We start from the raw sequence: 19,008 nt of genomic DNA, 5'->3' as shown, positions 1-19,008 counted from the left end.
TCTTTAAGGTGCTACTGGACTTGAATCTTGCTCTTCTACATCCCTGGAATATCCCTCAAACCACCTTCTTCCTCTCTTCTAAGTCTCACTTTGGAACCCACTTTGTCCAGTAAAAATAACTATGAGACTTGTGGTACCTTAAAGACTTTTATTGTAGCCTAAATCCATCACCCAAGAATTTATGCTAATTTAAAAAAAATGTATTTTATGTGCCACATAAAATTCGGTTCTCATCTGCAAAAGCTCATGTTAGGAGAAGGTGCCATTAGCCTCTTGGTTATTTTGCTATCCCTCTGGATTTATCAGCTTGCCTGTGTCTCTGCACCCAATTACTTCCCCTAAAGTTAGGGCAAATACGATAGGATATTTGGACACCGATGGTGGGATGTTCCGTGGTTTTTTTAAAGGTCCTGATTTGGTTCAGGACCTTGGAGCAAAGGCAGAAAAGACAGATGGGGATTTGACCCTTCCACCTTCACCCAGTTTCATTAATCAAAACTGACCTTCCTCTCTAGTTATTAGCTCTGGAGAGGAGAAAAGGCAGACCCCACCATTTGTTGACCACCAGCGTCCCTCCATGACTATTCCATGTGCTTTGGAAGCCACCTGGCCCATGTTGGCCACTTCCCAGCTAGCCCCAGGCTGTCCTGAAATTTAGAGGAATTAAGCATTTCCTCCCTTTGCTTCACAGCTGCAGTTCCAGTGAGTGCCAGTGGCTGGTTTGAAGTTAATAATATAATAACATTATAATAATATTTGATTTATATACCACCCTTCAGGATAACTTCACACTCACTCAGAGCAGTTTACAAAGTATGTTGTTACTATCCCCACAACAAACACCCTGTGAGGTGGGTGGGGCTGAGAGAGCTCTGGAAGAGCTGTGACTGATCCAAGGTCACCCAGCCAGGGCTTTTTTTCAGCTGGAACACAGGGGAACAGAGTTCCGGAACGTCTTGAAAATGGCCACATGGCTGGTGGCCCCGCCCCCTGATCTCCAGACAGAGGGGAGTTGAGATTGCCCTCCGCCACGGAGGGCAATCTCAACTCCCCTCTGCCTGGAGATCAGGGGGCGGGGCCACCAGCCATGTGGCCATTTTCTCTGAGGGCAACCCACTGAGTTCCACCACCTCTTTTCCCAGAAAAAAAGCCCTGCACCCAGCTGATTTCAAGCGGAGGAGTGGAGAATCAAACCCTGTTCTCTAGATTAGAGTCCTGCTCTCTTAACCGCTGCACCAAACTGGCTGTCAATGATATGAATGAATGGGGAACATTTGCCGCTTACTACATAGCTAAGAAAGTGGCCTCTGGCAACGCAGCTAAGAATTTTGTGCCAGCAGATTCCCACACCTACCAAAAATGTGTGTTGTGTTGTGCTTAAAGCCTGTCTGATGAAATGTGAATTCTGCAGAGAGGACTGAAAGTTGAGAATTGCCTCTGGGCCACGCGAAGGATCACCTCTGGGCAGCTGTCAATCCGACAGCTGACAGTCAGCTGGCCTCAATTTCACATCTGCATAATGGGAGTAACAGTGAAATGAACTGCTGGAAACACCTTGCAAATTATTTTGTAAAAGTGCTTTCTGGATTATTAAAGAGAGTCCAATTTTTTTTTAAATCTTGGAGGCAGGAATCTTTTGTCTGGTATATAGCCCATATTCCTCCTCTCCCCACCACCAACAAAGCTTCTAAATGTTGTACGCAAAACGATTCCATGAACACCAAGAGATCTAGTATGAAAATAGTTTATTAAGTTTCCATAGAGATGGGGTTCAGCGGTGTCGAGAGGGCATTGCTGTTGGGCTACCTTGTCTCCAATCATCTGAGGCAGTAGATACTGCCTGGGGGTCTTTTCTGGCACTGAAACAGCTGGCCCCCTCACCCCACTTGGTTGCTGCCCCTCCATATCTAGTTTTCAGGCACTGGATCAGGTTGGGGTAGAGTTGGAAGGGGAAGATGGGGTAGGGAGGAAGGGAGGGTGTCTTTGGAACTGGAAGCCAGCCAGACCCTCTCATCCCTGCCCCCCTTGCCTTGGGTACAAGTGAAGCTAGAAGAGCGGTCTGCCTGCTCATTTGCATTGTGTCCCCCATGTCCAATGTCTCTGGCTGGCCTTCAGTCCTAGGCTGAACCCTGGCCTCTGCAAATAGTGACCCACTAGCCAAAATGCAGCCTGCCTGTCAGGGACCCACCAGGGGCTCAATTAAGTGGCTAGGCTTTGCTGTTTGCCTGGGCCTGCCAACACAAGGGTGGTGTGAGTGGCCAAAATGGCCTATATTTTGTTGGCACACAAGCTGTGGATGCAACCAAACCCCATTGCAGCAATGACTGAAGGTGGGGGCCGGACAGTGTCTGGTGAAGGATGAAATCTTGCATTATTTGTGTGGTGGTGGTGGTGGTGGTGGGATCTCTTGCGGGGGGACAGAGGGATGTCAGGAAGACCCCACCTCCACAGGATGTGCATCGCCTCCTTTTTCCTCTGCAGGGGGCAGCAGCAGGTCCTGAGCTCACTCACAAATTCTTCCAGCGGCCCCTGCGTTTGCGAGTAGGGATCCCTTTCCTCCGTTTCTGCGGCGATGTGACTTGGGCTGGAGACGGCCTGGTTTCAGCTGCAAGCCTGCCTTCCTCCTGCAAAGGCCTCTCCTCGCCCACCCCCTGCTCTGGGGGCAGCTCCACCTTGGTGGTAAAGGAGTCGCTGTCAGGCAGGGTCTCCGTGGAAGGAGCTGGCAGTGGGGCAGATGTCTCCCCCTGCTGGTGCAAGAGGGTATTTGCCTGGACCGGGAGGAGTGGCAGTAGGGCAGCCACGATGTCGGTGAGCCTCTCTAGGCCTTGCCGCAGGGTGTAAGTCAGCTCACGGATGGCTTCAGCTGTCTCCCTCTGGGCCTGTAGGAAATCCAGAGGAGGCTCCAGGGGCATATCTAGGCGGGTGCGCCTGCGCCGCAGGGGTGGCGAGGTTGAGGGGCAGGGGGTGGCCAGCTGCTCTGCAGGGGAGTGCTCGGGAAGCGGCCTGCAGCCTATGCTGGCTGGAGAAGGTGCCAGCTGGACGATCTGCAGAGAAGAGGGCTGGCCTGGAGGGGGTGCTGGCGAGTCGCGTTCCTTAGGCCGCAGCAGCCCGCTATCCAGAGTGCAGCAGGAAGCCCGAGCAGAAGTCTCTGGGCTACAGGAGGTGTTTCCCCGAGCTAGCATATCTGCATGGAAGAAAGGAGAAGACGGACAGTGCTGGAACACAGAACCTTCCCTCGGAGAGGAGCAGTCCTTTGCCCTGACCCTTAGCAGGCGGCCTGTGGACCACGTTGCACCCACTGGTCTATTTTTCCAGGTTTTGCTTTCTGGACAGATTTAAAACATGCAGACATGGCAAGTGGTATAGCTCACTGGGGGCTGTAACGCTACAGACAGGCAAAATTCACATTTGCCTCTCAGACCCTTTTTTCTGCTGTTCCACCAGTCCTTGGTGATGCAAATGTGCAGAAATAAGTGGTATAGCCCTTCCTGGACTGGACTGCTTCAAACTGTGGCATCAGACCAAAGGTCCATTCAGTCCAGTTTTTCATAGAGGCTAAACAGATGGCCATAAGTAGGGTGTAGGGGCTAAATCTCCCAACTCCCCCTCTGTTGCTGCCCTCCCAGCAGCTGGCATTCAGAAGCACATTGCTTCCAACCATGGTGGCTCCATTTAGTCATTGACAGGCCTGTCCTCCATATGGCTTATCGGAGCTAGCTCTGAAAAAGGGTTCCAACAGATACATGCTGGCAAACCAAATTAAACCGCATAGCAGTGGAAGGGGCGAGGGGGGCCTTTGTAAGTCATGGCTGTTTTGGCTGTGCCCTCTTTTTACCCCCACATGCCCCAGAACGAAACTTGCTAGGGAGTACGGGGACAGGTGTGTGTGAGTGTGTTGGAACTTAAGTGATGCAGGTTCATCGTCGTGTCTTCTGTGCAGTCCCACATGGGCACTGTGCGTGCGCAGCCCAGCCATGCACATGCGCAGTTCCCATGTGTGCCTGCACGGAAGAACACTCAATGAACAACAGTTACACGTAGGTGCAACCCTGTTTTGTTTAGGTAAGAAACGAGATCGAAAAGCGCTGGGTTTTTGCTGGCAGTCTTGGCTTCTTCCCCCACCCTGAACTCTGAGGCAGGATTTTTACAGAGGTGGAGAGAATTAAGAGTTACAAAGCAATGGTTTTCCTTCTCTGAAAGGAGATCAGAGTCAGGGCAGTGCTGAGCAAGGCATTGTTCCTTCACCTACCACTCCAAATGGTAGAATGTGTGACTCCCCTCGCCCCTTCAGTTTTGCAATACTCGTGTTACTCTCTCTGCAGTTTATTTGGGCCTATATGAGGAATCCAGATTGCTGACAGAAATAACCCCCCTTCAGCCCTTTGAGTGTCATCCTTGGAGTGTTAAATGCCTCTGAGCATGAGCAAAGTGCCTTTCTCTACCACAGAGCTGTGTAACCCACTCACACCTGCCTGGCATCTGGAACTAGGGGATGGATTTCCAGGACGGAGAATGCAGCTTCCAGGATACCTGGGCTCCAGCACCTCTTTGTTTATAAAGAAACAAGTGGCAGGAATGGCAACAATCGCTTTAAGGAAAGCTAAACGTGATGCAGTCCAGCCAACACACAAAACGGTACAAACTGGATGGATTGTAGGCGTTTATAATCCGTCAGCTAAAAACAACATTTTAGAAAGAGAGAGCTCTTTTCCAGTTTGAAATGACGTTTCTGGGTCTGTACAGCACCTGTCACCAATGATTCAATCCATATGTGGACATAGTGTGGAGTAGTGGTTACAGTGCCAGGCTAGCGTCTGAGAGACCCAGGTTCAAATCTCCACTCGGCCGTGGAAGCTTGCTGGGTGGCCCTGGGCCTGTGATTGTGTCCCAGCCTAATCTGCTTCACAGGGTTGTTGTGAGGATAAAATGGGGGCAAAGAGGATGACTTGACCCTTTTTAGGTCCCCCATTGGGGAGAAAAGCGGGATATCAATATATCTAAATAAGCAAATAGAAGTAGTCACTGAGCTGGCTGGCTGGTGATTCAGAACCTGCTTTGCACTCACATAACCAACCCATATTCCTATGAATATTTCAAGCCTGTATTTCACACAGGCGGCTCTCCAGATATGAGTGCGTAAGGCATAATTGCCTTTGCTACACGGTTCTTCTCTCCTCCTCCCTTTTAAATCCTGTATTCGTTCCAAAAAAGCAGTAAAGATTTACCAAGTGCTGGTTTTCATCAAGCACTGGGGCTCAGACTGGCCTGACACTTACAGCTCCTTGCCTGGAAGCTCTCCCACCCCACCCCACCCCACCTTTAGCCCAGTCCTATATGGGGCCCGGTTGCAACTGTCCAGGGCAGTAAGGGAAAGACCCTGCGTACGTGCTCAGAGGCACCAAGTTAATCACTTCACGTTGTTCCAGGTTAAGGCCTGCCTAACACCCCCACACACATTTGCTTTAGAAACTGACTGTTGGAATATGTGATTTACTCCTGTGCCCCTGTTGGGTCTGAATGCCATCCTGCCAAGTGGCACACCCAACGCTGTTATTGTTGCATCACAGCTCTTCCTGATGCCATGGCAAAACCAGCATCAGAAGTGGTATGTAGCCTCTAGCTGGCATCGCAGCAGGAGACTGGCTCTCTGCCCTCCGGACAGGTCTGGCACTCTGCGTACTCACCTGCGCCGTGTTCTGCTGCCAGGCGGTAGCTGTGGGCAAACCCTGGGGTGTTCTGCATGGTGTTGGGCTCTGCCCGGCCTGTGCCCATCATCACACCAGGCCCCAGGATGGCAAAGATGGTTTCCTCCTCAGCTGAAAAGGATTCGTCGCAGGCGTTGCCCGCCCCCTGGGTAGAATGGGGCACCCTTGCCAGCTTCTCCTTGGTGCGCCGCTTGAAGTCATTCCAGCGTTTCTGCACTTCTTGGCCAGTGCGTTTCCAGCTGGTGATCCCATTGATCTTGGCAGCGATGCTCTCCCAGACCCGCCGGCGTTCGGCCACTGTCACTCGCCGGCTCTGGGTGCCGTACAGCTTGCCGTAATTGGTCCTCACTTCTTGGATAAGAATTTGGTTCTCCTCATAGGAGAAGCGTGGCTTGCGAAGGCGGGTGATTTCTTCACTGTCACCAGACATTCTGGGGTTTGTTCGGAAGCCCCCCCCCTCCTTTTTTGCTGAAGTTTCGCTGGCCACACAAAGCAGCTTTGTTAAGCCTGGCACTGTGCAGCTGGCACCGTGCAGATGACAGAGGCAGGGTGGGCGCTGGTCCCAAGAGAGAGAGGGCTTTCTGGCATCACTGGTCAGGTGCCTGGCATCTTATGGGCTGGCACGGTGTTGCCATGAAAGGGGGCACAGTGCCAAGCAGGCACACGGCATTGCAAATTTCCCTCCAGTGATGCTCTCTAGCCTTCCCCCCCCCAACCCTCCCCACCTGGGCCAGGGAGAATGGGGAGGGCTCAGCCTCCGGCACTGTGCTCCAATGCCTCCCCTCTGGCTGCCTTGCTGCATTGAAAAGCCTCCCCCGCTCCTCCCTCCAGTTGCTCTTTGGTTCCTCCTCCTCGGGCATGCTCACTCCTTAGCCGCACTCCCAGCAGGCCAAGGGGCTGCCTGGGTGGTTTCCGTGGCAACCCTGGCCTCCTGCCTACTCACGGGGCCTCCAATGGCAGGCGGTGGGCCGCAAAGGCTGCTGGGGGTGCAGAAACATTGGTTCAGAGGAGAGCAGCTTTTTCCTAGCCGCATCCCCCTCCAGGGGGTCACCTGAGCATCTGGAGCAGGTGGGAAACACCTGCAGCTGAGGAGTGGCCAGAAGTAGAGCTGTGCCAGCCACTTTTTGTCAAAGCGTTTTTTAAAAAGTTGCTTTGCCGTCACACCAAAGCGGCCGTTCCATGTCCTGATTCCAGCATTAGCCATTCCTTTCCTTCCCTTTTTAAAAATGTTCGCTTCTGCCGTCAGATGTGCTGCAAAGGCTGGTGTTCTGTCCCTGATAGGAAGTGAATTCATGTATAGCTAAATCAAAAAGAGTCCAGTAGCACCTTTAAGACTAACCAATTTTATTTTATTGTAGCATAAGCTTTCGAGAATCAAGTTCTCTTCATCAGAAGCTAGAGAATGCAATTTTGTTATTTCTTTTAAAAAAATGTTTATAATGCACCAAGCATCTCAACAGACATATAATACTGATATCAGAAGTTTAAAATACGAACATTAAAATGGTGAAATTGGTGACATTTAAGACAAGGAAATAATTTCATCTTTGCTGCATAAATAGAATGTGAAAAGTTGATAAATCTAATGGCATCTACAACCGAGCTGTGCCAAAGACTCAAATCTTTGGAATAGGGGAGCAAAGTATCTGCCAATTCCCCCCTCCCACTGCTGACCTCCACATAGCTCCTGCGGGTCCATCAATACCCTTGTAACAGAATTTGGGGAGGGGGGGGTTCAATGGGTTGCAGAGAAGGAGAAACAGAGAAGTCCAGCATTGTGGGGAGAACAGTTGGCTGACTGCACTCTACTGACTCTTGAAACCTGCTATCCTTGTCTTCTTCTTTGGTGTTTGGCCTGGCCTTGGTCAGTTTAAAAATTACAAATGCATCGTTATTTTTGTTCGTATGATAAGGTTGGGTCCTGCAAACCTGTGCCACTTACGCTGCGGCTTTCCTCTAGGTTAATAACGTTCTGATGCCTCTCTTAGGCTCCTTGTCATGGAGGAAAGTCCTGTTGTGTGGGATGGGATCCAATCCACGTTATGTAGCCCCATCAATTGTTCATGGTGTTTTATAGAGAAACAAACTCTGCCCCTTGTCCCCAAGAAGAATACAATGTACATTTCAGCTGCGCAGATTAGGAAATAAGAGGATGCAAGGTAAAAAGAGATTTGCTAACAGCTAGCCATTTTTATTACACAGGAAAATGCACTTTAAAAACAGCAAGTAAACGTCCTATTTTTGTTTCTGTGTTCAGTAAATAAGCACAAAAATCCATCCATGAAACACCCTGGTTTGTACCCAGGTATTTTTACACACATACACAAAAAATCTTCAGAGCCATTTGCAAGCTTTTAAATGAAACACATTGAAACACATTAATGCTGAAATTCCGTGGCACATATTTTATTTTAAATTAGCAGTAATGACAGAGGTGTAATGGTTTATTCAAGGGAATACATTTTTTAAAAAACTAGGCTCTTAAAAAAAACAAAACAAAAAAAACCCTGGGCTCTTCAACAGCAGCAATGGTGGTACCAAACCGGCATCGGCATGCTGGGAGAGGATTCCTGAACTGTAGTGTCACCACCGAGAAGGCCCTGTCTCTGGTTAACACTGACCTAATCACAGGTGGTAGGAGAGCCGCTGATGATGCGATGTGTGAGGGACCAGAATAGTGTCAAGGGAGGCAGTTCTTCAAGTTTTCTGGACCCAGATTGTTGAGGGCACTCTAGTGCACAGCTGCCACTCTGAATTGTGACTGGAAACACATCAGTGGCCAAATAGCCCCCTTCAGGGTACTTTAAACACTTATAGAGTTGAACTAGCCAAGTTTCCTCTCTCTTTTTCATGATTTCCATTTTTGTCGAAGGCTTTCACGGCCGGAGAACAATGGTTTTTGTGGGTTTTCCGGGCTGTATTGCCGTGGTCTTGGCATTGTAGTTCCTGACGTTTCGCCAGCAGCTGTGGCTGGCATCTTCAGAGGTGTAGCACCAAAGACAGAGATCTCTCAGTGTCACAGTCACTGAGACACTGTGACACTGAGAGAACTGTGACACTGAGAAATCTCTGTCTTTTGGTGCTACACCTCTGAAGATGCCAGCCACAGCTGCTGGCGAAACGTCAGGAACTACAATGCCAAGACCACGGCAATACAGCCCGGAAAACCCACAAAAACCATTTCCATTTTTCTTTAACTGACTCAACATTATGCACCAAGCCAGTTTTTTGGGTGTGTGTGTGTGTTTTTATAATTTATTAATAATATAACATTTTATTTATATACCACCCTTCAGGACAGCTTAATGCCCACTCAGAGCGGTTTACAAAGTATGTTGTTATTATCCCCACAACAATCACCCTGTGAGGTGGGTGGGGCTGGGAGAGCTCTGAGAGAGCTGTGACTGACCCAAAGTCACCCAGCTGGCTTCAACTGGAGGAGTGGGGAATCAAACCCGGCTCTCCAGATAAGAGTCCCGTTGCTCTTAACCACTACACCAAACTGGCTCTCAGAGCTATATTTTGCTGGATACTTGGGGAGTTCTTCAAGCATGCAGAAGCCTCAAGGTTGTAAGATGTGGCCCTGTTTTACTGTACTAACAATAAGCATGTGACCACAAAATGGTAGTAAACCGTAACTATTCAAGTAGTGGTTTGCCATTGCCTGCCTCTGCAATCCTGGTCTTTGTTGGAGGTCTCTCATCCAATTACTAACCAGGGCCAACCCTGTTTAGCTTCCAAGATCTGACAAGAGCGGGCATCCCTGGGCTATCCAGGGTCAGGGCACTTTCTTGGTTGGCATGAGTGAACAGCACCCAAACCAAGAACTGGCAAGTAACAAATTGATCCCTGCATCCCTGCAGGATATAGCAGAGAGTAATTGATCAAACTACAAGCATAAGTAAAGGAGGGAAATGGAAAAGAACTGTAGCCCTGAGAAACTTCAATAGCTCTTTGTCATCACTTGGATAGCGTGACGCTGCAATTGTATTTTATATTTTAAAACAAGTTACTAGGGGCTCAGAACAGGAAAAACACGGGGATGTAATAGATTAACAACCTGTTGCCTGGATTCTTTGTTAAAACATGAATGAATGAGTTACGGTAATTTCAGATTAAACTTTACAGACCAATTAGTTAACAGTAATTCTAGACGATGAGTGAAGCAACTAAATGACCAGCAGGTGGCAGCACAAAAACGGTACCCAAATCCTGGGAGTTACGATTGATAAATTCATGGGATGAATGCTGCAGTTTATAACTGAATTTTTTTTTAAAAAAAATGCATTTGTATTTATTGAAGAACGCAGATGTTACTGCGTTCCTTTAAAAGGGACAGTAAGAAAGCAAGAGGGAAGAAATCCAATTTATTTCCATATCTAGAGTCATTTGATGAAAGCAACAAAACTGAGCCTATCGCAGAAATGGGGGGAGTTAGTCCAAAGTCCCGCGGGGCTTCCCATTCCAGATAAGTATAAAAATATGACTCTGTAAATTGACCCACACTGGAGGGGATATAAAATAAAAACCCCTGGCATGGTGAGCAGTGAGCTGACGACACTTACGTAACTTAATTTTTAAAATGTATTTTATTTATTAGTGGTCCGTCTTTCTCACTGGGATTCAAGGCAGATCACACGGTGCGAGTCAATGCAATGAGCTGGATGAGAGTCCAAGAGATAAAAAGAAGGAAAGATGAGCCCACCCCAGCCCTTGAGCGTTTAGAGGATTTGAGGGGAAGGTTATGGAGGGGGGGGTTCTACCCCCCCCCCCAAGTTCTGCCACTTGTTTTTAATACATTGAGCAGAACCACAAGTGACAAAAGGCACAGGTTGGACACTTGTCAGCTTCCCTCAAGTTCTGATGGGAAATGTAGGCAGCTTGGCGGAATGTTGGACAAGTGACAGTTGAAGAGTCCGTTGGACAGCAGTAGGAGAGCCAAGCTGCAAGACCAGGATGCCTACATTTCCCATCAAAACTTGAGGGGAGCTGACCAGTGTCCAATCTGTGCCCTTTGTCGCTTGTGGTTCTGCTCAATTGACCCATGTGGAGTTGCGTTCTAGTGCTGCAATCCCAATCTTCCCAATAGGGGGAGCCACACTCTGGTGGCTCTCCCTCCACGCTGAGCCTGATTTTGCAGCGCACCCGAGGCACGACGCTTGCCCCGCCTGCAGGGTCTTTGGGGCATTGAGAAAAGGGGACCGGGCTGGCAGCGACGGCGAACCCTCCTGCCCCCCGGGATCTAACTCCTCTGGATCTATGCTCCTGGAGCCTGTGTGGCACAGGGAGGAGGGGCTGCTCAGAGTCCAGATGTGTCGTCTTTGGACAATAGGGGAGTGAGCGAGGACAGATGGGCCAGCTGACACAATGGCCGAGCCGTTTAGCATTCACGGGCTGTGCTCGGCCGACTTGCCTCCCCTCCCCCGCTGCCTGTGCCGCTATTGAGCCAGCCAAAAGCTGCCAGGATGAAAAGGCCTCGCCAGAGCCCATCTGCCGCAAGCTCTCCCCCCCCCGCCGCCCCTTCCAGCCTCCGAATTCAGCTGAGGAGCAGAGATTGCAGTTCTCCGTTTCCCTCCTCTTCTCCATCCACAGGAATCGCCAGCGGTGCGTGTGCGTCTCGCTAATTGGCTTAACCACACAAATCGTGACAAAATGCTTTCCCATCTTCTGGTATGTTCATCCTCACAACAGCCCAGACAGCAAGGGTGACCCTGTACCCATTTTAGAGGTCGGGGTAACCGCTTCTAAGAGACAAACTCCTCAGTTCTATCCCACGCTTCAGGTTCAGTTCTTTTTTTAAAAGATAGGTGTAGAGTATCCCCTGTGCAGAAAGACAGTGTGTACAGTGATCCAGAGGAGTTAGCCATGTTAGTCTGTAGTAGCAAAATCAAAAAGAGTCCAGTAGCACCTTTAAGACTAACCAATTTTATTGTAGCATAAGCTTTCGAGAACCACAGCTCTCTTCGTCAGATGCATGCATCTGACGAAGAGAACTTGATTCTCGAAAGCTTATGCTACAATAAAATTGGTTAGTCTTAAAGGTGCTACTGGACTCTTTTTGAGTGTGTGCAGTGGTTAGTGTGTTTACTTAGCACCTGGGAGGCCAGAGTTTAAATCCCAAGTCAGTCCAGAAGCGCACCTTAGGCCACTCACTTGGTCTTAGCCTAACCTAACCTAACCCATAAGGTTGTTGTGAAGATAAAATGGAGGGGAGGGGAATTCTAGACACTGCCCTGAAGTCCTTGGAGGAAAGCCAGAATAAATTTGTGACAGATAGACGCATAGATGATGGACAGACCTTGTGATGTGAAGCTGCCTTGAGGACCCTTTGGGTGGAGTAAATAATCTCCATAAGCAAATAATTAAAAATCCTTCCTCCTCCTCTGAGTAACCAATGCCTGTAGCTTCAGTGGAAGGCCATAAGGGGCATTTGGCTTTGTGCAGCATTTCCTGTCCTTGGCAGCACAATGAAGTGACAAGCTGTGTGTGTCGAAGTTTTCTTTAGCACAATTATGAAAGGCAAGAAGCGCTGTGCTTCATTGCTAGTGGCTAGCCATGGCTGGTGTGGCCTCTTCTAAAGAGCTCCTGTGCCTTAAACGGCAGCACGGCAGATAGAAAAATGGAACAGATGGGGTTCCCCTCCTTTGCAGATTCAGCCACTGAGTTTCTGCCTGCTGGGCTGCAGTAAAAGAGGCAGGAGCCCTGCTGAAACAGTAAGTTGGCAACTCTGCTCCCACATGAGCTGTATCTCTTGCATGCCTCTCTTCATGGACTCAGGAGAGCTAGTACAAGAGATCTTGAAGAGATATGAAATCAGGAAGGACCCATACAGTAAGGGGGATTTTACAACAATGTCATTCATTCATTCATTCATTCATATCCCACCTTTCCATGTGGTTCAAGGCAGTTTACAATCATAGTTTTTTAAAAAAATCCAGTTTAAATCAAAATAAATTTCCAAACCCCTTGTCTCTCCCTCCCTCTCCCCAATAATACCATTTTAAGAACAGGGTGCTGTCCGTAACATGCACCTGTTGGCCTGCTGCCTGCCTGTGCTTGAAACTGTATTGCTATTTGTGGGGCTGGGAGCCATGCTTTTCAAGCTGAGTTTAACAATGGAAACTGGCGTGCTTATTTTTGAGCTTGCACGTAGCAAAATGCGCATCACTCTGGCAAGCTTGACGTGGCGGAGGCGGCGTCTACTCATATTGCAAGAACCCCCAGCAGTGGGGGCAATGCCTCTCTGACTGCACTCTCCATGTGAGATCCCAGTCAGTTGGGAGCCAGTGTCTGGTTGTACTGTGACCCAGTAACCAAACCAGTCTGGAACTGAGTCAAGAGGAGGGGTGAACATGAAGCTCGCCTCTAAGTGTAGAGCCACCAAGGTCATGAACTGATGAAAATTACATCAGTTGCTGCCTATGGTTTTTATCCAAGTGAAGCTAAACAAATAGCCATACAGTCAGGGCTTCTTTTCAGCGGGAACGTGGGGGAACGGAGTTCCGGCACCTCTTGAAAATGGTCACATGGCTGGTGGCCCCGCCCCCTGATCTCCAGACAGAGGGGAGTTTAGATTGCCCTCCGTGCTGCTGGAGCGGCGCATAGGGCAATCTCAACTCCCCTCTGTCTGGACATCAGGGGGTGGGGCCACCAGCCATGTGACCATTTTCTCCAGGGCAACCCACTGAGATCCATCACCTCTTTCCCCAGAAAAAAGCCCTGCATACAGTGATTGCTGCTATCTTGGTAACTATTTATTTATTATTATAAATTGACTAAGATCTTTGTAATGTTTTTATGAATTTTTATGAATAATTGTATGTAATTATGTTCATTGTATTTTAAATGATATGATCCACTTGTGGAGAGGGCGGAATAGAATTCCAGTAAAATAATAATAAATAAAATTTAAAAATAACAAAAGTAGCCCCACTCATACAATCCTGCCTCATATCAATCCCCACCTAGCCAAGTATTGTCTCTTCTGACTGGCTGCGGCTGCCTGCTACCCATGATCCTTTAGCAGGAGATGCCAGGAATTGAACCCATGCCCTTCTACACGCAAAGCAGTAAACCTGCCACTGATCCATAGCCCCAGGGCTTTTTTTCTGGGGAAAGAGGTGGAGGAACTCAGTGGGTTGCCCTTGGAGAAAATGGTCACATGGCTGGTGGCCCTGCCCTCTGTCTGGAGATCAGGGGGCAGAGCCACCAGCCTTGTGACCATTTTCAAGAGGCTCTGGAACTCCGTTCCACCGCATTCCCGCTGAAAAAAAGCCCTGCATATCCCTTTCCAAGTCTATAGTGGGTCCCTTTTGCTTTCTCCCATAGAACATTTGCTGCTCATTCCAATGGGCGAATGTAACAAGTTACTTTGGAGGGGCAGCAAGAGGGAGGGGCATTCTACAGGTAGAGAGCAGGAGCAGAGAAAGTGCTTGGCCAAGCTCGCACAAGCACGCAAGCAAAACTCATGAGAGGGCACTACCTCTATCCCCCCCCACTCCCCACTTTGCAGCTACATGCAGCTTTCTGACCATCGTAACAAATGAAAAGTATTCTGTGTTAGCCATCCTCAAAAATGGTTTGGAGGCTACAGCTGGTGAGGAATGCAGAGGCTCATCTCCTACGGGGAGTGAGTGGCAAGAGATCGGTTCTCTGTCTGTCCTGGTTTCCCTTAGTATTGTAGGCCCACACAAAAGATGTGCTTTAGCAATGATTTCTGTGTTGGTCAGCAGGTGGCACAGCGGCTTAACCCTGCTGTAAGGAACACTTTGGTGAAAGGAACCAGTGCCTTTAACAGCTGCCTTGGTGGCTCAACATTTAATTGGGCCCCAATTCTGGGTGAGGGATTATAAGGAATAAGATGGAACCCAAACAGCAAGAATTGTAACACCCTTGTATGGATCTATGTGAAAGCTGCATTAGGAATACTTGGTACAGTTTTGGTTGTCTCCCTCTCAAACAAGAAACTGTATAACTGGAAAAGGTTTGTAAAAGGGCAGCCAAAATGACTGATGGGTTGAAATACCGTCCCAGCACAGCAAGCGCGATGAGTTTGGGGCTTTTTAGTTTAAATAAAAGATGACTGGGGTGGGGGGACATGATAGAAGTTTATGAAATTATGCACAGATTAAAGAAAGTGGACGGAGGGACCTTTTACTTCTCCTATAATACTAGAAATTGGGAGCAGCCAGTAAAGTTGATGGGCAATCGATTCAGGCATAGGAAAGGAAGCACTTCTTCACAATTAACTCATGGTAGCAGGCTACAGGGATGGCTGCTAGTTTAAATGGCTTCCAAGGAGAGTTAGACAGCTTTGTGGAAGAGAAACCCAATGGTGGGGATTAGCCGCAATGGCTAAATGGCACCTCCATGTTCCAAAACTGTGTACCGCTAAATACCAGGGCTGGGTCTTTGTGCAGGGGGCTTATAGGCCTTTGTGAGGCATCTGCTTAGCCGTGTGGAATGGTGGTGAGACATAAAAGGCTGGACTAGTTAGATCTTCGGCCTGATCCTGCATGGCTGCTATGCTGCTCCTAAGATTACAAAGAGCCAGGGAGCTCTCCAAGGTCTTGTGCGGAGGCCTTTCCCAGCCCCATTACCTGAGAGCTTTTAAGTGGAGATGGGGCGGCGGCCGGGTGTGTGTGTGTGTTAAACCTGGGGACTTTGACACGTGGGTTTGCCTGCTTCCATAAAGCTTGAAGGTGTACTCCAAAACAAACCCCGGGTCAGATGCAACTTTTTACATGGAGACGGAGAGCTGGTTCCTAACCAGTTTGTTGAGGACCTTGTTGAGAACTTAGGATGGATGCAGAAGATCAGGGGAAAGCCTTGTATGAGCAAGCCCCCCCACCTCCCCATTGCAAGCTGAGTCTGAAAGCAGACCTTCCTGGTATGGAAATGGGTGGAGAAGGTGAACGGTGGGCAGCCTGTGGTGTGGCGGGGAAGGCAGAGCCGACCCCCCCCCCAAAGCGACCTCCCTCCAGGAAGCTCTCTTGCTCCAGGGGCAGTTCCCGGTCCTTCCAAGGAAGCGTTTGCAAGAGAACTTCCCCAAGCCTCTGCTGAGCAGGCAGGAGGTCCCCAGTTCAACACCCCCCCCCCCGCATCTCCATTTCGAGGATTTCCGCTCAGAGGTGACAGGAAAGACTTCCCTGGCCCCAGACCCTGGCGAGGAGCGAGCCCTGAGCTGGCGGTCCCTGCACACGACCATATTGAAGACAGGGACCCAGGGAGAGAGCACCTGTTCGGTGTGCAGGGAGGCACGTGCCCGTTTGAAGAGTCCCGGACAGCAAGTCCTGGGAAAGACCCCTTTTCGGGTTGGGGTTGGACAGCAGCTCTTGGAGAAGGTCGGACCGAACTGGGTGCTTGGGCTCCAGCCAAGGCAGTCTGGAATGGACGGTGCCCTCCCGGGCAGCAGAAGTCCTGAAGAGCAAGTAGCGCACAAGATGGGCGGAGACCCGCGTCCCGAATCTCCCCCCTTCCCCCCACCTTCTTGCCCCCCTTTCTTTTGCGCACAGCTGCCTCCCCCTCCCTCCCACCCACCTGCTCCCCCTCCCGCCTCTGCCAGCCCCCCAAGGCACAGAATAGCCTCGCGCTCTCTCTCTCTCTCTCGCTCTCTCTCTCTCTCTCTCTCTCTCTCTCTGTCCCAGTCCCCCCCCCCCTTTCCAGAGCTGGCTTGTCAGCTTGGCCCAGCTCCTCGCAGCCAATCTGCTGGGGGGAGGGAGGTGGGTCTCTCCTCCGACGTCAGGGGCTGGGTCGCTGGCTTCCCCACCGCTGCCATCCAGTACAGGCGAAAAGGAGGATGCTTTGAGCCAAGAAGCAAGGCTTGCCCGCCCGCCTGCTCTCTCTCTCTCTCTTTCTCTCCTCTCCCCTTTCTTTTTTCATGAGCTCCAGGCGCTGCTGCTGCTTCCTCCTCCCGCCCCCAGCGCCCTCCAGACCTGCTCCATCCCTCCTCCTCTTCTCTCTCCCACCTCCTTTGAATTAAGCACTTTTGGGGTTTTTTTTTTAAATCGGGGGAGGGTCTTCTCTTTTCCGCACCCCCCCCCCCCATCCTCTGCATCCTTTGTGAGTGTTAATTTCTTTCCCTTTTGGATTTTTCTTTACTGGAGGGGGTGGGTGGGGGGTGGGGGAAAGAAACTGCCAGGACAGAGGACCTGATCACCCACCGACCCACCCGCTCGCTCCCAGGCCCCGCTGGTCAATTTCCTTTCCTTTGTCAATTTCACCTGCGCGCTCTCCCTAGCCGGACACACCTCCCCCTCTCCTCCTCCCACCCACCCCTCAGATCGGAGCATCCTCCCCCCCCCCCAAACCTCCCCCTGCTGGAGTCTCACGGGTACCGCGGGGGGGAAGTCCTCCGCGCCCTCGGCATGAAAATGATGGCAGGCGGTTCCGTGCACCAGAACGGCATCTTCCCTTCGGCTTCACAGCAGCAGCAGCAACAGCCAGGGGGGCCTCAGCCTCAGCCGCAGCAGCCCCCTCAAGCCCCTCCGCCACCCCACATGGATTCGGATCCCCCCGACTCTAGGAAAAGACCCTTGGAGACCCCCACGGAAGCCATCAGCACCAAGCGAAGCAACACGGGAGGTGAGTGGATTGACTGTGTGTGTGTGTAAGGGGGGGGGGGTCAAGAGGGGAAGGAAATCAGCGGGCCACGTTGCCTCCCACCCTGTATTGCCTAGGCTGCAAGGAGAGCTATCCTTAGGGGCTGCTGGGGGGGGGTCTAAGGAAATTCAGCACATAGGTCCGGCTGTGCAATCCGGTCCCTCAAATGTCTCTCTCCTTACCCAGAGGCCTAGTCCCTCTCTGCTCATCTCCCATTGCCACCACCCAGAAATCTGTCCTGCAAAGCATCTCCCCCCCCCCTCCAAACAGGCACTTGAGTGTCTCTCCTTTGGCTGTCCTCTCCAGCTGTTTCCACCCTCTCCCCGTCTCTGATCTCCAGCCTGAGCTGTTTATTCTCCGTCCCTGCACCAAACCCCATCAATCTCCTTCGGAACCCCACATCTCTCCTTCTTTCCACTCCCCTGCCTCCACTTGCTCCCTTTCCCCATCTATCCTCACCCCCCCCCCGCCTCCGCCCGCAATCTTCTATGCTCCATCTCTCATTCGTTCCTGGATCTGTCCCCTTCTTCTCTGTTAACGTGGGTTCCTCATACCCCCCATGACAATCTGCCCCTCCCCTTTAGCTCCCTCGCCAAGGACGAGAGGTAATCTCACCCCCCACAGTGTGGGATTCAAAAGATGGGTGTCCCCCCTCCTCCCTCAATTAATTTCTTCCTGCACCCTCATTCCTACAAACAGATGCAGGCATTTGAATAGAGAAAGCCCAGCTAGGGAATTCTGTAAGCCATTTGTTTTTCCTGGCATGGGTGGGTGGAGGACGCAGCAATCTAATGGGCCTCCTCACAAGAAGAGACATTTCTTTGCAAAAATTGTGCATGTACATGCAGCTGACAGGTCAAAATGGAGTCTGTTCGAATAACTGTCTACTTCTAGGGAGGAAGGAAAGGAGATGGAGGGATTTTTCTCTCTCACACACTCTATGGAAAACCTGTCAGCCCCCCCTCCTCTCCCCACCATCACGGCCTGCCTGAGGAAATGAAGAGGGGAAGGATGTGAAAATTTGAAAAGAGGATGCAGACAGCTGGGATGTTAGAAAGGCACAGTGTGTTCTTCGGAACTGTGGGGAGCTGGGGGGGGGGGAACGGCATCCCAAATGAATGGGGGGGGGGAGAAAAAGTCAAGACTGTTGAACATTTTTGAAGGAGGTGAGTTTTATGATGTAAGAAGGGGCTTTAAAACAGAAGCCCATCTTTCCCGACACCCAGATTCCAGTTGCCACCAAAGCTGCATAAAAATAGTGATTTGTGTAGCTTCCCTGTCTGACTCACCCATCCTTTTGTGAAGGGCAGCCAAGCTCATTTTGTTGTTCTCGAACCAGCAACGGTGGCTGCGTGGAGCTTTTGTGCCTGTATTATTGTTGTTGATGATAATATTATTAGTAATGTATTGAAAGATTCCCTTTATGGCTCGGAAGGCAGGCACAAGCCCCGTCACCCTCTAGATGTAATTAACGTTTTGAGACGCTTGCGAGCTTCTGCATGAAGGCGATAAATATTGCGTTTGAAAGAGGCAGGGCTCCTCTTGGGGAATCGTCCTCCTTTTACGATGGCTTCGCTGAAGCGAGTAATGTAGCAATCAGAAATAAAATCAGTGAAGGAGGGTGAGCTCTTTGCCTCTGTTTGTGTGTGATTTAGGTTTAAGGCAGTAAGTGTGTGTGTGTGGAGGGGGGGACGACGACTGG

The 19,008-nt window shown here is 50.3% G+C and overlaps 2 protein-coding genes across 2 annotated transcripts in view; one reads left to right on the top strand and one right to left on the bottom strand.

Moving 5' to 3' along the window:
- Positions 1 to 1,780: 1,780 nt before the first annotated feature.
- Positions 1,781 to 6,382, bottom strand: MYPOP (Myb related transcription factor, partner of profilin). Its single transcript, XM_054999740.1, has 2 exons — positions 5,685 to 6,382; positions 1,781 to 3,184 (listed from the first exon to the last, which is right to left on the bottom strand). Exons 1-2 carry the CDS (start codon positions 6,133 to 6,135, stop codon positions 2,508 to 2,510), a joined length of 1,128 nt encoding a protein of 375 aa, XP_054855715.1. The 5' UTR covers positions 6,136 to 6,382; the 3' UTR covers positions 1,781 to 2,507.
- Positions 6,383 to 17,052: 10,670 nt separating this feature from the next.
- Positions 17,053 to 19,008, top strand: part of NOVA2 (NOVA alternative splicing regulator 2) — a 33,832-nt gene continuing 31,876 nt past the window's right edge. Inside the window, exon 1 of the mRNA XM_054999614.1 lies at positions 17,053 to 17,288. Coding sequence (XP_054855589.1) covers positions 17,072 to 17,288 — 217 coding nt within the window. The 5' untranslated portion in view covers positions 17,053 to 17,071. The remainder of the gene's footprint in view (positions 17,289 to 19,008) is intronic.

This window comes from Eublepharis macularius, chromosome 15, assembly GCF_028583425.1.
Source record: "Eublepharis macularius isolate TG4126 chromosome 15, MPM_Emac_v1.0, whole genome shotgun sequence".
NCBI lineage: Eukaryota > Metazoa > Chordata > Lepidosauria > Squamata > Eublepharidae > Eublepharis > Eublepharis macularius.
This window is presented reverse-complemented; position numbering and strand designations above follow the sequence as displayed.

Coding starts and splice junctions, on each gene's coding strand:
- MYPOP (XM_054999740.1), bottom strand. CDS start 6,135: ATGTCTGGTGACAGTGAAGAAATCACCCGCCTTCGCAAGCCACGCTTC. Junction 3,185..5,684: donor GGCAGCAGAACACGGCGCAG/GTGAGTACGCAG, acceptor TCTTCCATGCAG/ATATGCTAGCTCGGGGAAAC.